The sequence below is a fragment of the Macaca mulatta genome, chromosome 11, assembly GCF_049350105.2.
Source record: "Macaca mulatta isolate MMU2019108-1 chromosome 11, T2T-MMU8v2.0, whole genome shotgun sequence".
NCBI lineage: Eukaryota > Metazoa > Chordata > Mammalia > Primates > Cercopithecidae > Macaca > Macaca mulatta.
The window spans coordinates 130,816,156-130,829,948 of NC_133416.1; the positions used below are offsets into that span (position 1 = coordinate 130,816,156).

The following is a 13,793-nucleotide window of genomic DNA, read 5'->3' on the forward strand; positions in this document are numbered from 1 at the left end:
CCAGGGTTGGAGCTGTGGCGTTCCCACACAGAGGGCCTCTACTGAGCGCCCATCAAGGGCTGCTGTGGACTTTAGGGTGGGGGGAGCTGAGTTGGCCTTTTTAATAAGAAGCAAGAGTTTGTGCTGGGCAGAGTGAAGGCTGCAATGGGACAGGATGCAGGTCTGCTAAATCTTGCAGCAGATGAGCAGAAGGAAAGGACGCACTTGCTTCCCTAAAGCACGGTCTGCAAACACAAGAAAGCTTGCCCTGTTCCTAGACCAGGAGCCGTGCTGTGCCCCCGACTGTTTGTGTTGGCTCTGCTGAGTGCAGCCATGCAAGCTGTTGCTGGCCAGGGCAGGGAGGCCGTAGCTGGCCGGGATGACGTGGCTGGAGCTGGTTAGGGTGGAGTATTTTCTGACTGCACAGATAAAGCTCAAGAACGGGATAGCTGGGGCTCATCTGAAGGGTGGGGTCAGTCCTGACCTGACTGCCATGTTGGGCCCAGGCTGTGAGTCCAGGAGGGTGGGGCATAATAGAGCCTGTTGTTGGCCAGATGGTCTGGGGCGAAACTGCAGTTCAGAGCCTCTTGTATACTTCCACTGAGGCTGAAGACAGCAGCCAGGGCGGGCCTAGCGCCAGGGCGTGGGTCCTGGGCAACCGGGTGGGATCAGGGCTGCTGGGTTTGGACACAAGGTGGGCCTTGGAGAGATGCCCTACCTGCCGAGTGCTTCACTGCTGGGGCCCCTTGGCTGGCCAGCCTGGCTGCGGGTGGGGTGGCAGCCAGCAGCAGGGCAGGGACCATGCCTCTTGGCAGTGCCTGGGCTTCCTCATGCCCAGCTTGACCCCAGGGCCAGATGTGCAAGCAAGCAGCCTGCTGATTCCACTCGGAAAGGTCCCCTCCTTCCTTGTCACGGGTGCTCCTCACCAGCCCTAGTTCCGACCTTGTATTGCTCCCACTCCATCTGCCTCTAGGCCCATCTGTGGGCTCCTGCCAGAATTCCCTTTAGGAAGCCCAGGGCTGGTTGTTTGCAGGCCCCAAACTCCAGGCCTTTGGGAGACTCAGCCTCCCTGGCTTTGTGCTGGGGCATCTGGCCTGGTCCCAGCTTCCCTCTGCGCATCTCCTACCTGCCGTGTTCGGTCCCAGCAGAAAAACCCCCATTCCACTACTGCGGTCTTTCTCTGATCACTCCCGTTTCCATGGGCCCCGGTACTGCTCAGCCCTCGCTGCACGGTTGTAATGAATGGGTCACGCAGCAAGGCGGTGGGGTGTGTGATGGCGGTGGTGTTGCTTTGAGGGCCTGCTGTGTGCACTGTTCTAGACCAGGAGATTCCACAGTAAACTAGACCAGCCCCTGGGACTCATGGGGCTTATTTTCAAATGGGGAGTAATTAACAACAAAAAAGACACCAGCTACTTGGGAGGCTGAGGAGGGAGGATTACTTGAAAGCAGGAGTTCAGCACCAACCTGGGCAACATCGTGAGACCCCATCTTTTTTGGTTGGTTTGTTTGTTTTTGAGACAGAGTTTCACATTGTCACCTGGCCTGGAGTGCAATGGCGCGATCTCGGCTCACTGCAACCTCCACCTCCCAGGTTCAAATGATTCTCCTGCCTCAGTCTCCCAAGTACCTGGGATTACAGGCGCGCACCACCATGCCCAGCTAATTTTTTGTATTTTCAGTAGAGATGATGTTTCACTATGTTGGCCAGGCTGGTCTCAAACGCCTGACCTTGTGATCCACCCACCTCAGCCTCCCAAAGTGCTGGGATTATAGGCGTGAGCCACTGAGCCCAGCCGTGAGACCCCATCTTAAAAGATAATTAAAAAGGCCAGGCATGGGGGCTCACACCTGTAATCCCAGCGCTTTGGGAGGCTGAGGTGGGCGGATCATGAGGTCAGGAGATGGAGACCATCCTGGCTAACACGGTGAAACCCCATTTCTACTAAAAATACAAAAAATTAGCTGGGCATGGTGGTGGGCGCCTGTGGTCCCAGCTACTCGGGAGGCTGAGGCAGGAGAATGGCGTGGCCACAGGAGGAGAGCTGGGACTCCAGGCTTCCCCCACCATGCCTGGCCAATTTTTTGTATTTTTAGTAGAAACAGGGTTTCACCGTGTTAGTCAGGATGGTCTCGATCTCCTGACTTCGTGATCCGCCTGCTCGGCCTCTCAAAGTGCTGGGATTACAGAGGTGTATCTTTTTTTTTTTTTTTTAACCTTCTTGACCATTATCTTCCATATGTTTTAAGTGGAAAATTTAGTCCATTTATGTGAAAGGTTAATATTGATATGTGAGGTTTTGTTAGGTATGTTACTATTAAGTAAGTTTATGGGAAGGTTTTTTGGTTTTTGTTTGTTTCTTTCTTTTTGAGATGGAGTCTTGCTCTGTCTCCCAGGCTGGAGTGCAGTAGTGCGATCTTGGCCTACTGCAAACTCCACCTCCTGGGTTCAAACGATTCTCCTGCCTCAGCCTCCGGAGTAGCTGGGATTACAGGCACGCACCACCATGCCCAACTAATTTTTGTGTTTTTGGTAGAGACGGGGTTTCTCCACGTTGGCCAGGCTGGTCTCAAACTCCTAACCTCAAGTGATCCACCCACCTCAGCCTCCCAAAGTGCTGGGATAGCAGACGTGAGCCACCATCCTGGTCACGTTTTCTGTTTTTTTAAGACAGGGTCTCACTCTGTTGCCCAGGCTGGAGCGCAGTGGCGCAATCATGGCTCACTGCAGCCTCAGCCTCCTGGGCTCCAGCAATCCTCCTTCTTCAGCCTCTAGAGTAGCTGGGACCAAAGGTGTGTGCCTCCACACCCAGCTTATTTATTTTTTGTAGGGACAGGGTCTGGATCTGTTGCTTAGGCTGGTCTCTAACTCCTGTCCTTAAGCGATCCTTCCTCCTGGTCCTCCTGATGTGTTAGGATTATAGGAGAGAGCCATGCACCTGGCCTCATTTACATTTTAAAAGACCCCTCTGGCTGCCCTGTGGAGAACTGAGTGTTCTCTGGGGTCAGAGTGGAAGCCTGGTGACTAGCGAGGGGGCGGGGCCGTGGCTGGGCCGCAGGGCCGCAGTGGGAATGGAGATGGAGAGGAGGTGGCAGGATTTGGGACTGTCCTTGAGGTTACTCATTCACAATTGTTCCCAGCACAGACTGCAGGGCCTGGCACGTTGCAGGTGTGGACTGAGTGCCTGGAAAAGCTGCAAGCTGGTTTGGGCCTCTGTGTAGGGGGAATGGGTTGAGCTCAGCAGTTGGTGTCAGGCTCCTGACATGTGCCATCTGGTTTGGTGAAAGTCTGTGCCAGCAAGACATGCTGGTTTGGGGTGAGCCACACTGGTTTGGAGCTTCTGGTCTGTCTTCATTTGGTTCGCTTTTGCTCCATAGTATCTGTGCAATGGCAGAGCAGTAGAACCCAGGGATAGGGATGGAGGTAGGTGCAGGAGGGGTGGCCTTAGAGGAGAGGTGGATCCCGGGGTGCCCCCTTCCTGTTCTCTGTTCAGGGCTGTGTTGACCCTCGGGATTGGAGGCCCTCTTCCCATCCATGGTGGTGGCCTCCATACAGGTGAACCTCAGAGATCCTAAACATTTTGATAGCAGTACGCGCCATCAGACCAGAGGGATGTGGACCACGTGTGTCCCATCCAAAGGGCACAGCCTCTGATCTGCTGTACCCGATTTTCTTTTTTCTTTTTTTTTTTTTGAGACGGAGTCTTGCTCTGTCACCTGGCCTGGAGTGCAGTGGCACAATCTCAGCTCACTGCAACCTCTGCCTCCCAGGTTCAAGTGATTCTCTTGCCTCAGCCTCCCTAGTAACTGGGACTACAGGCTCCTGCCACCACACCTGGCTAATTTTTATATCTTTAATAGAGACAGGGTTTTACCATATTTGCCAGGCTGGTCTCGAACTCCTGACCTTACGATCCACCTGCCTTGGCCTCCCAAAGTGTTGAGATTACAGGCGTGAGCCACCACACCTGGCTCACTGTACCTGATTTTCTATGAAGTCAGAGGCCTGATTTTCAGGTGTGGGCAAGTTGGACATTTTTTAACATGCTGCATGGGCAACAGAACATATCTACAAGCCCCATTCTGTTCTTGGGTCCTTACTGTTTCCCTTCTGATCCAGTTGAACCTCGGTGACAGATCTTCCACAACAGATGGGTGATGAGAAAAGGAGGGATACTTGGGAGCTTTGCCATCAGTGGGGACCCGTCATCCCCAGTGATGCCAAATGAGGCCGACTGTGGCCCTGTGGGCATGGCCTGGGGCAGTCAGGGCTCAAGACCATGAAGCTACCCACGACGGGCCTGGGAGAGGATACTGATGCTGCTTTTCTTTCTCTCCACCCAGTCTGAAGAAAGGAAAAGAATAGATGAATTGATTGAGAGTGGGAAGGAAGAAGGGATGAAGGTAAGGGGCTGCTTGCTTGCCGCATCGTAGCTGGAGCTGGAAGAGCTCACCTTCCCTGGTCCCGTGGCTGAGAGTGGCCACCGTGTGGCTTTAACCCTCTAATGACCATGGTGACCAGGCAGACTCTCTTAGGTTGTCAAAGAGCCAAATACTAAAACTTGTTAAGGAAATGTCTTATGAAGGAAACATAAATGGACTTTGTATATAAATGTTATCCAGGGGAAACTTTTCTTAGAAATTGTGGTTAAAAAATTCAGTGACTTTTTGTACATTCACAATGCAATACAACCATCATCCCTGTCTAATTTCAGAATTTTTTCATCCTCCCAAACGGAAACCCTTACCCATTACTTAGCACTGCCCACCATCCCCGCCTGTCCCCTGCCCAGCCCCTGACAGCCACTCAGCTGCTTTCTGTCTCAGTGGAATTGATCTTCTGTATACTTCATATAAATGGGATTATACAATATGTAGCTGATGCCCAGGAAAACTTTTAAAAGGAGAAACTAATACATTTTTTAAACTCTGTTTTCCTAGATAATGAAAATGCCCAAGAAATGTGCTTTTCTCTTACTGTATTTCAAACATACTGAGTTTGGGCAAGAGGAGAACTCTCAACAGGGAGGCTCAGATGGGCCTAGACTAGGGCTCAGGGCTCAGAAAGCTTCCACTTCCACCCACCACCTAGGGGAGATTCCAGCTTAAGTCCTGGGCCCCTAAGAGCAACCCCATCCAACTCCATGTAGAATAGAGTGAGGAGACACAGGAGAGAAATTGTGGAACGAGGCAGAGACCCAGACCACTGGGCCTGCTGTTCGCCTAAGAAGGCATAGCGCACAGCCCCTAGACAGAGAAACCAAGTGTGTGGATTTGAGCTGTGTCACTGCCTAACTGTGTGGCCTCAGACACGTGGCTGTGCCTCTTTAAGCCTCAGTTTCCTCATCTACAAAATGGGGCAGTCTCCACCTAGCAGATCTCTCACAAGCTCTGATATAACTGCTTTGCAGATGAGCACCAAGGAATCACGTTTGTGGAGTGAGGGAAATGTTCGAGAGCTGGCCTGTAGTGACGGTTGCACAGGTGTATACACTTCATAAAACCCATCAACCTGTACATGTAAAGCAAGTGAATTTTATAGCATAGCTCAGTACAGCTGTTAAAGATTGGGGTAAGCCCCCAGCTCCCCGGAGACCTGCTGTGGACAGTGGCATCCATTGCTATTATGAACCAACACACACTCTTATCACTTCCTGACAGATTGACCTCATCGATGGCAAAGGCAGGGGTGTGATTGCCACCAAGCAGTTCTCCCGAGGTGACTTTGTGGTGGAATACCACGGGGACCTCATCGAGATCACCGATGCCAAGAAACGGGAGGCTCTGTACGCACAGGACCCTTCCACGGGCTGTTACATGTACTATTTTCAGTATCTGAGCAAAACCTATTGGTGAGTCCACTGTTGCTTTGAGTGGCTTTTCTATCCTCTGGGCAATGAGGAAAGGCCAAAGGGCCAGGAACTCCTGATTCTGTTTGGTGGCCAGTCTTCTGGTTTTGTTCTTGTTGACTTTTTTTTTTGAGACAGAGTCTTGCTCTGTTGCCTAGCCTGGAGTGCAGTGGTGTGATCTCAGCTCACTGCAACCTCCTCTTGGTCTCAAGGAATTCTCCTGCCTCAGCCTCTGGAGTAGCCCGGCTAATTTTTTTTTTTTTTTTGCATTTTTAGTAGAGATGGACTTTTGCCACATTGGCCAAGCTGGTCTTGAACGACCTCAGACGATCCACCTGCCTTGGTCTTCCAAAGTGCTAGGATTACAGGCGTGAACCACTGTGCCTGGCCTGTTATTGCCTTTTTTCAAAGCTGTGATGCAGCTATCCCCTGCTTCTCTCTTTTTTTTTTTTTTTTTTTTTGAGTCTCAATCTGTCGCCCAGGCTGGAGTGCAGTGGCACAATCTTGGCTCACTGCAACCTCCTCCTCCCGGGTTCAAGGGATTCTTCTGCCTCAGCCTCCCACAGAGCTGGGATTACAGGTATGTGTCACCACGCCCAGCTAGTTTTTGTATTTTTTTTAGTAGAGACGGGGTTTCATTATGTTGGCCAGGCTGGTCTGACCTCAGATGGTCCGCCCGCGTCAGCCTCCCAAAGTGCTGGCATTACAGGTGTGAGCCACTGCGCCTGGACCCTGCTTCCCTCGAGACGGAGTCTCACTCTGTCGCCCAGGCTGGAGTGCAGTGGCACAATCTTGGCTCACTGCAACCTCTGCCTCCCCAGTTCAAGTGATTCTCCTGCCTCAGCCTCTTGAGTAGCTTGGGACTACACACACATGCCACCATGCCCGGCTAACTTTTTGTATTTTTAGTAGAGATAGAGTTTCACTGTGTTAGCCAGAATAGTCTCGATCTCTCAACCTTGTGATCCACCCGCCTTAGTCTCCCAAAGTGCTGGGATCACAGGCATGAGCCACCGTGCCTGGCCCCCAGCTTCCCATTTTTAATCTTTGGAATTGGAGCTGTCCTGGATGTTATCTCATCCAACAAAGGGGAGAAGTGGACTAGTCACATGAAAACCTGTTAAGCAGCTCACCTGGCTCTCCTTCAGGGCATTTGGCCAGAGCAGCTCTGGAAATCACTAATTGCTTTTTCCTGGCTATGACCAGCGGAGTTGATTTTTTTTTTTTTTTTTTTTTTTTTGAGATGGAGTTTCACTCTTGTTATCCAGGCTGGAGTGCAGTGGCGCGATCTTCGCTCACTGCAACCTCCACTTCCCAAGTTCAAGCGATTCTCCTGCCTCAGCCTCTCGAGTAACTGGGATTACAGGCAAGCACCACCACGCCCAGCTAATTTTGTATTTTTAGCACAGACAGGATTTCACCATGCTGGCCAGGCTGGTTTCGAAATCCAGACCTCAGGTAATCCACCTGCCTCAGCCTCCCAAAGTGCTGGGATTACAGGCGCGAGCCACCACACCTGGCAGGGTTGATTTTTTTAATCCATGTATTTGTTTTGGGAAACTCTACCATTTCCTCCTGTGCCTCCATAAAGAGCCCTTTGGGTCCCACCCCATCCCCCCACCCAGGTCCTGTGCAGGCTCTCAAAAATAGCTTTGTGGGCCAGGCGTGGGTGCTCATGCCTGTAATCCCAGCCCTTTGGGTGGCTGAGGTGGATGCATCATGAGGTCAGGAGTTTGAGACCCACATGGCGAAACTCCGTCTCTACTAAAAATACAAAAAAATTAGCCTGGCGTGGTGGCGCACGCTTCTAATACCAGTGACTCAGGAGGCTGAGGCAGGAGAATTGCCTTAACCCGGGAGGCAGAGGTTGCGATGAGCTGAGATCACGCCACTGCACTCCACCTTAGGTGACAGAGCAAGACTCTGTCTCAGGAAAAAAAAAAAATAGCCTTGTGAATTGGTACAGGTGCAGTGGCTGATGCCTGTAATCCCAATACTTTTGGAGGCTGAGGCAGGAAAGATTGATAGAACCCAGGAGTTTGAGACTTGGGCAACATAGGGATATATCCTGCCTCTACAAAAATTTTAGAAATTTTTAAAAATTAGCCAGCTTTGGTGGTGAACACCTGTAGTCCTAGCAACTCAGGAGGCTGAGGTACGATGATCACTTGAGCCTAGGAGGTTGAGGTTACAATGAGCCGTGATCGCCCCACTGCACTCTAGCCTGGGTGACAGAGTGAGACTCTGTCTCAAAAAATACATTTAAAAAAAAATTCTGGCCGTGTGTGGTGCCTCACACCTGTTGTCCCACCACTTTGGGAGGCCAAGGCGGGCAGATTACCTGAGGTCAGGAGTTCAAGACCAGCCTGACCAACATGGTGAAACTGTTTCTGCTAAAAATACAAAAATTAGCTGGGCATATTGGTGTGCACCTATAGTCCTAGCTACTCGGGAGGATGAGACAGGAGAATCTCTTGACAGGAGAATCTCTTGAAGCTGGGAGGTGGAGGTTGCAGTGAGCCAAGATCATGCCACTGCACTCCAGCCTGGGCGATAGAGAGAGACTCTGTCTCAAAAAAAAAAAGAAACCTCGTCTCTACTAAAAATACAAAAATTAGCTGGGTGTGGTGGTGCGTGCCTGTAGTCCCAGCTACTTGGGAGGCTGAGGCAGGAGAAACGCTTGAACCTGGGAGGCAGAGGTTGCAGTGAGCCGAGATCACGCCACTGCCCTCCAGCCTGGGCGGCAGAGTGACGAGACTCCCTCTCAAAAAAACAGACCTGGTGGCTCATGCTTGTAATCTCAAAAACTCAGGAGGCCAAGGCCAGAGGATCACTTGAGCCCAGGAGTTGGAGACCAGCTGGGCAATGTAGGGAGACCTTGTCTCTACAAAAACAACTAAAAATTAGCCTGATGTTGTGGCATGTACCTGTGGTCAAAGATACTGGGGAGGCTGAGGTAGGAAGATGACTTGAGCCTGGGAAGTGGAGGAGGCTGCAGTGAGCCGTGATCGCGCCGCTGCTCTCCAGCCTGGGTGACACAGCGAGACCCCCTCTAAAAAGGAAAAAGAAAATAGCTTTATGAATTGAATCTTTCCAAAACACGTGGCTTTAAATCAGCATCCCGCCAGAGCTGAGCACAAGTGTGACTCTCTCCGGGTTAAAAAGCCTCCTTATCAATTTAATCCTCTCTGGCCCTCCCTCCCCTCCAGCGTGGATGCAACTAGAGAGACAAATCGCCTAGGAAGACTGATCAATCATAGCAAATGTGGGAACTGCCAAACCAAACTGCACGACATTGACGGCGTACCTCACCTCATCCTCATCGCCTCCCGAGACATTGCGGCTGGGGAGGAGCTCCTGTATGACTATGGGGACCGCAGCAAGGCTTCCATTGAAGCTCACCCGTGGCTGAAGCATTAACCGGCTGACCCCACACCCTCCCCGCCCCACCTTCCCTTCTGCAAAGGACAAAGTGCCCTCAAAGGGAATTGAATTTTTTTTTTTTACACACTTACTTAATCTTAGCGGATTACTTCAGATGTTTTTAAAAAGTATATTAAGATGCCTTTTCACTGTAGTATTTAAATATCTGTTACAGGTTTCCAAGGTGGACTTGAACAGATGGCCTTATATTACCAAAACTTTTATATTCTAGTTGTTTTTGTACTTTTTTTGCATACAAGCCGAACGTTTGTGCTTCCCGTGCATGCAGTCAAAGACTCAGCACAGGTTTTAGAGGAAAGAGTCAAACATGAACTAGGAAGCCAGGTGAGTCTCCTTTCTCCAGTGGAAGAGCCGGGACCTTCCCCCTGCACCCCTGACATCCAGGGACGGGGTGTGAGGAAGACGCTGCCTCCCAGTGGCCTGGACGGGATGTTTCCAAGCTCTTGTTCTCCTAACGCCTCGACAGGCACTCACTGAAGTGTATGAATATTTTTTAAAAAGGTTTTGCAGTAAACTAGTCTTCCCCTCTGCTTTCTCGAAAGCTTACTGAGCCCTGGGCCCCGAGCCTGGGCCGGGCATAGATTTCCTCTTCCACAAGCTGCCGCTTTTCTGGGCACCTTGAAGCATCAGGGCGCGAAATCGAACTAGATGTGGGCAGGGAGAGTGTTGCTTACCTGCCCTGCGGGGGCAGGGTCTCCTGAAACTGGGTGAATTCTTTATAGAAATGTGAACACTGAATTTATTTTAAAAAAAATAATAAAAATTAAAAAAATAAAAATTAAAAAAAAAAACCACAGAAAACAACTTACATGTATATAGGTCTTGAAGTGAGTGAAGTGGCTGCTTTTTTTTTTCTTTTTCTTTTGCTTTTTTTTGCTTTTTGTAGGAGATTGAGAATGGTACTCTAATCAAAAATAAAGTTTTGTAGTGGGACCAGAAATTACTTACCTAACATCCACCCCCATTTCCCCTCATCCTGCTGGGGTTGAAGGTTCCAGACCTGCTGTCGAGGCCTTGTGTTTGTCAGACACCCGGCATCCTCCTGCAAGGACGCAACTGTGAGCTGAGGTGTGAGCCTAGGAGCCCAGGACCCCGACCCCAGCCACTGCTGCCAGCCTCAGAAAGGCACCCAGGTGTGCAGGGGAGCATGCAGGGCCCGGCGGCCCCCAGGAATCACAGATAGGGCTAAGGTTTTCACCTTAACTGTGAAGGCAGGAGGAGTAGGTGGCTGCCTCCTCCCGTCCTTCACAGAACTGATTCTCACTCTCTGTCCCTTCAGTCCAGGGGGCCAGGGCTCAGGAGCCATGACCTGGTGTCTCCTGCCCACCTTGGTCCCAGGTAAATGTGAATGGAGACAGGGATGAGAGCCCGTCCTAGTCTTTGATTCCCCCCAACCCCACCTCGGGCCTCACGACGGTGCTACCTAAGAAAGTCTTCCCTCCCATCCCCGCCAGCCTGGTCAGTGGTCAGCAAATTGGAAGAGGATCCGACAGGAGTGTAAATGTGAGACACAATGTCGATTATACCTATTTGTGGTTTAGCTTTGTATTTAAACAAGGAAATAAACTTGAAAATTATTTGTCATCATAAAAATGAAACAAAAATTAAAATATTTATTGCCAGGCAAGGCCACCTGTGTGTCTTTCTGTTTTTACAATTTGACTGTGTCACACCAACATGAGTCTAAGCTTTGGTAAGCGTCCTCCTGGGGAACCAGAAAAGCGTACTGATGTGATTTTGAGCATGTTTTCTAGAACTCTTGAGTTCTTTGGTTTCCTCATCTGTATACTGGGGACCATAGGGTATGTGAAGATTAAAAGGTAATGCTTTTTTTTTTGGAGACAGCCTCACTCTGTTACCTAGGCTGGAGTTCAGTGGGGCAATCTCAGCTCACTGCAACCTCCTGGGTTCAAGCGATTCTCGTGCCTCGGCCACCTGAATATCTGGGATTACAGGCATGCGCCACCACACCCAGCCTTTTCTCTTTTTTTGAGATGGAATTTCACTGTCGCCCAGGCTGGAATGCAGTGGCACGATCTGGGCTCACTGCAACCTTCACCTCCCAGGTTCAAGTGATTCTGCCTCAGCCTCCCAAGTAGCTGGGATTATAGGTGCCTGCCACCATACCCAGCTAATTTTTTTGTATTTTTAGTAGAGATGGTCTTTCACCATGTTGACCAGGCTGGTTTCGAACTTCTGACCTCAAGTGATCTGCCCGCCTTGGCCTCCCAAACTGCTAGGATTACAGGCGTGAGCCACTGTACCCGGCCACAGTAGAGTCGGTTTCACCATGTTGGCCAGGCTGGTCTCAAACTCCTGACCTTAAGTGATCCACCTGCCTTGGCCTCCCAAAATGCTGGGATTACAGGCATGAACAACTACGCCCAGCTTAAAAGTTAATGCATTTTGAGCCTTAGAACAGTGCCTGGCACATAGTAAGCATCATAAATTTTAGCTGATGTAATTGTCATTGTGACTTATAATTTACTAGACTTGATGATTCTCAGGACGCTCTGAATCATCACTGCACCTGTCTTGTGTTAGAAGTCCCTATTACCAGCCCAGATCCCTGTCCCCTCCATGCTTGGGCACTGGTGGCAGATTGGAACGGTGAGTAGAGCCCTTGGTTTAGATACAAGAGATACAGTTCCAGCATCAGTTTTAAGTGTTTGTCAGCTGTGTGACATTGGTCAAGTCAGTTCCCCTCTCTGAAACTTGTCTGTCAAATAGGGATAATCTCTGCCCACTTGACTTGCCTTCTCCCCCAAAGATTCAGGCATCAGTATTATAGCCTCACCTTGGAGGGGGCATGTGGCCGCTGGAACAGAACGTCCGCTTCCAATCCACTGCTGTGTAACTCGGGCAGGTACGTAGTCTCCTTGTGCATCAGTTTCCCTCCCTGTAACATGGAGATGGTAATAATACTTGTATGGGGCCAGGCGCGGTGGCTCATGCCTGTAATCCCAGGACTTTGGGAGGCTGAGGTGGGCGGATCATGAGGTCAGGAGATCGAGACCATCCTGGCTAACACAGTGAAACCCCATCTCTACTAAAAATACAAAAAAAAAAAATTAGCCAGGCGTAGTGGCGGGTGCCTGTAGTCCCAGCTACTCGGGAGGCTGAGGCAGGAGAATGGCATGAACCGAGGAGGTGGAGCTTGAAGTGAGCCAAGATTGCGCCACTGCACTCCAGCCTGGGTGACAGAGCGAGACTGCATCTCAATAAATAAATAAATAAATACTATTAATAATACTTGTACGGGGTGATTGTGAGGATTTAATGAGTTAATACAAAAAAGCACTTGGAACAGTGCCTTGCACATAGACAATCTTCAGTAATCAGTATTAGCTATTATTAGAATTAAAAATTTGGCTAGCTTCTATTCAGTGTTTACAAGTGCTCAGGACTAATAGCTAATAAGTGCCTCCAAGTTCTGATATGTAGTTGCTATATTTATTTGTTCATTTTATTTTTTGTAGAGATAGGGTCTCATTATGTTGCCCAAGCTAGTCTCAAACTCCTGGCCTCAAGTGATTCTCACGTCTCACCTTCCCACAGGGCTGTGATTACAGGCATGTGTGAGCCCCTGTGCCTGACCTATTTGTTCTTTTTTTTCTTTTTTTTGTTTGAGATGGAGTCTTGGTCTGTCTGTTGCCCAGGCTGGAGTGCAGAGGCACAATCTCAGCTCACTGAAACCTCCACCTCCCGGGTTCAAGCAATTCTCCTGCCTCAGCCTCCTGAGTAGCTAGGATTACAGGTGTGCACCACCACACTCAGCTAATTTTTGTACTTTTAGTAGTGATGAGGTTTCACCATGTTGGCCAGCCTGGTCTCCTGACCTCGTGATCTGCCCACCTCCCAAAGTGCTAGGATTACAGATGTGAGCCACTGCGCCCGGTCTTACTTGTTCATTGTAATAGATGACTGCTGGCAGGGCACAGTGGCTCACGCCTGTAATCCCACCACTTTGGGAGGGCGAGGCAGGCGGATCATGAGGTCAGGAGCTGATACCGTGCCACTGCACTCCAGCCTGGGCGACAGAGCGAGACTCCGTCTCAAATAAGTAAATAAAATAAAAGATGATTGCTACAGCAACTACTTCCTGTGCTTTCTGAGGCTTGGCTTGAAAATCTACTTCTTTTTTTTTTTTTTTTTTTTTGAGATGGAGTCTCACTCTGTTGCCCAGGCTGGAGTGCAGTGGTGTGATCTCAGTTCACTGCAACCTCTGCCGTCCAGGTTCAAGCAATTCTCCTGCCTTAGCCTCCCGAATAGCTAATTTTTGTATTTTTAGTAGAGACGGGGTTTCACCATCTTGGCCAGGCTGGTCTTGAATTCCTGACCTTGTGATCCACCCACCTCAGCCTCCCAAAGTGCTAGGATTACACGCGTGAGCCACTGCACCCAGCGAAAACCTACTTCTAAGCCTGTTCCTCCCCAGGCTAGGTTTGTAGTTGGAATCCTGCAGTGTGAGAACCGCCAGAGCTCAACTGACGTCACAACTCTGTTATCTGTGGTCAAGCT

The 13,793-nt window shown here is 50.1% G+C and overlaps 2 protein-coding genes and 1 long non-coding RNA gene across 10 annotated transcripts in view; 2 read left to right on the plus strand and 1 right to left on the minus strand.

The window, feature by feature from the left end:
* Positions 1-2,523, plus strand: part of LOC144333201 (uncharacterized) — a 3,212-nt gene extending 689 nt beyond the window's left edge. The window contains exons 2-3 of the long non-coding RNA XR_013401666.1: positions 154-1,660; positions 2,077-2,523. This is a non-coding gene — a long non-coding RNA (uncharacterized LOC144333201). The remainder of the gene's footprint in view (positions 1-153; positions 1,661-2,076) is intronic.
* The window catches only part of KMT5A (lysine methyltransferase 5A), a 26,868-nt gene extending 15,969 nt beyond the window's left edge, over positions 1-10,899 (plus strand). For all 8 annotated transcript variants that reach the window (XM_028830088.2, XM_028830091.2, XM_077955633.1 and 5 more), the window contains 3 exons: positions 4,324-4,383; positions 5,641-5,831; positions 9,038-10,899. In XM_028830088.2, coding sequence (XP_028685921.1) covers positions 4,324-4,383; positions 5,641-5,831; positions 9,038-9,248 — 462 coding nt within the window. In that variant the 3' untranslated portion in view covers positions 9,249-10,899. The remainder of the gene's footprint in view (positions 1-4,323; positions 4,384-5,640; positions 5,832-9,037) is intronic.
* The window catches only part of RILPL2 (Rab interacting lysosomal protein like 2), a 25,876-nt gene continuing 22,950 nt past the window's right edge, over positions 10,868-13,793 (minus strand). Inside the window, exon 4 of the transcript XR_013400575.1 lies at positions 10,868-11,165. The gene's annotated coding sequence lies outside the window, so the exon portion shown is untranslated. The remainder of the gene's footprint in view (positions 11,166-13,793) is intronic.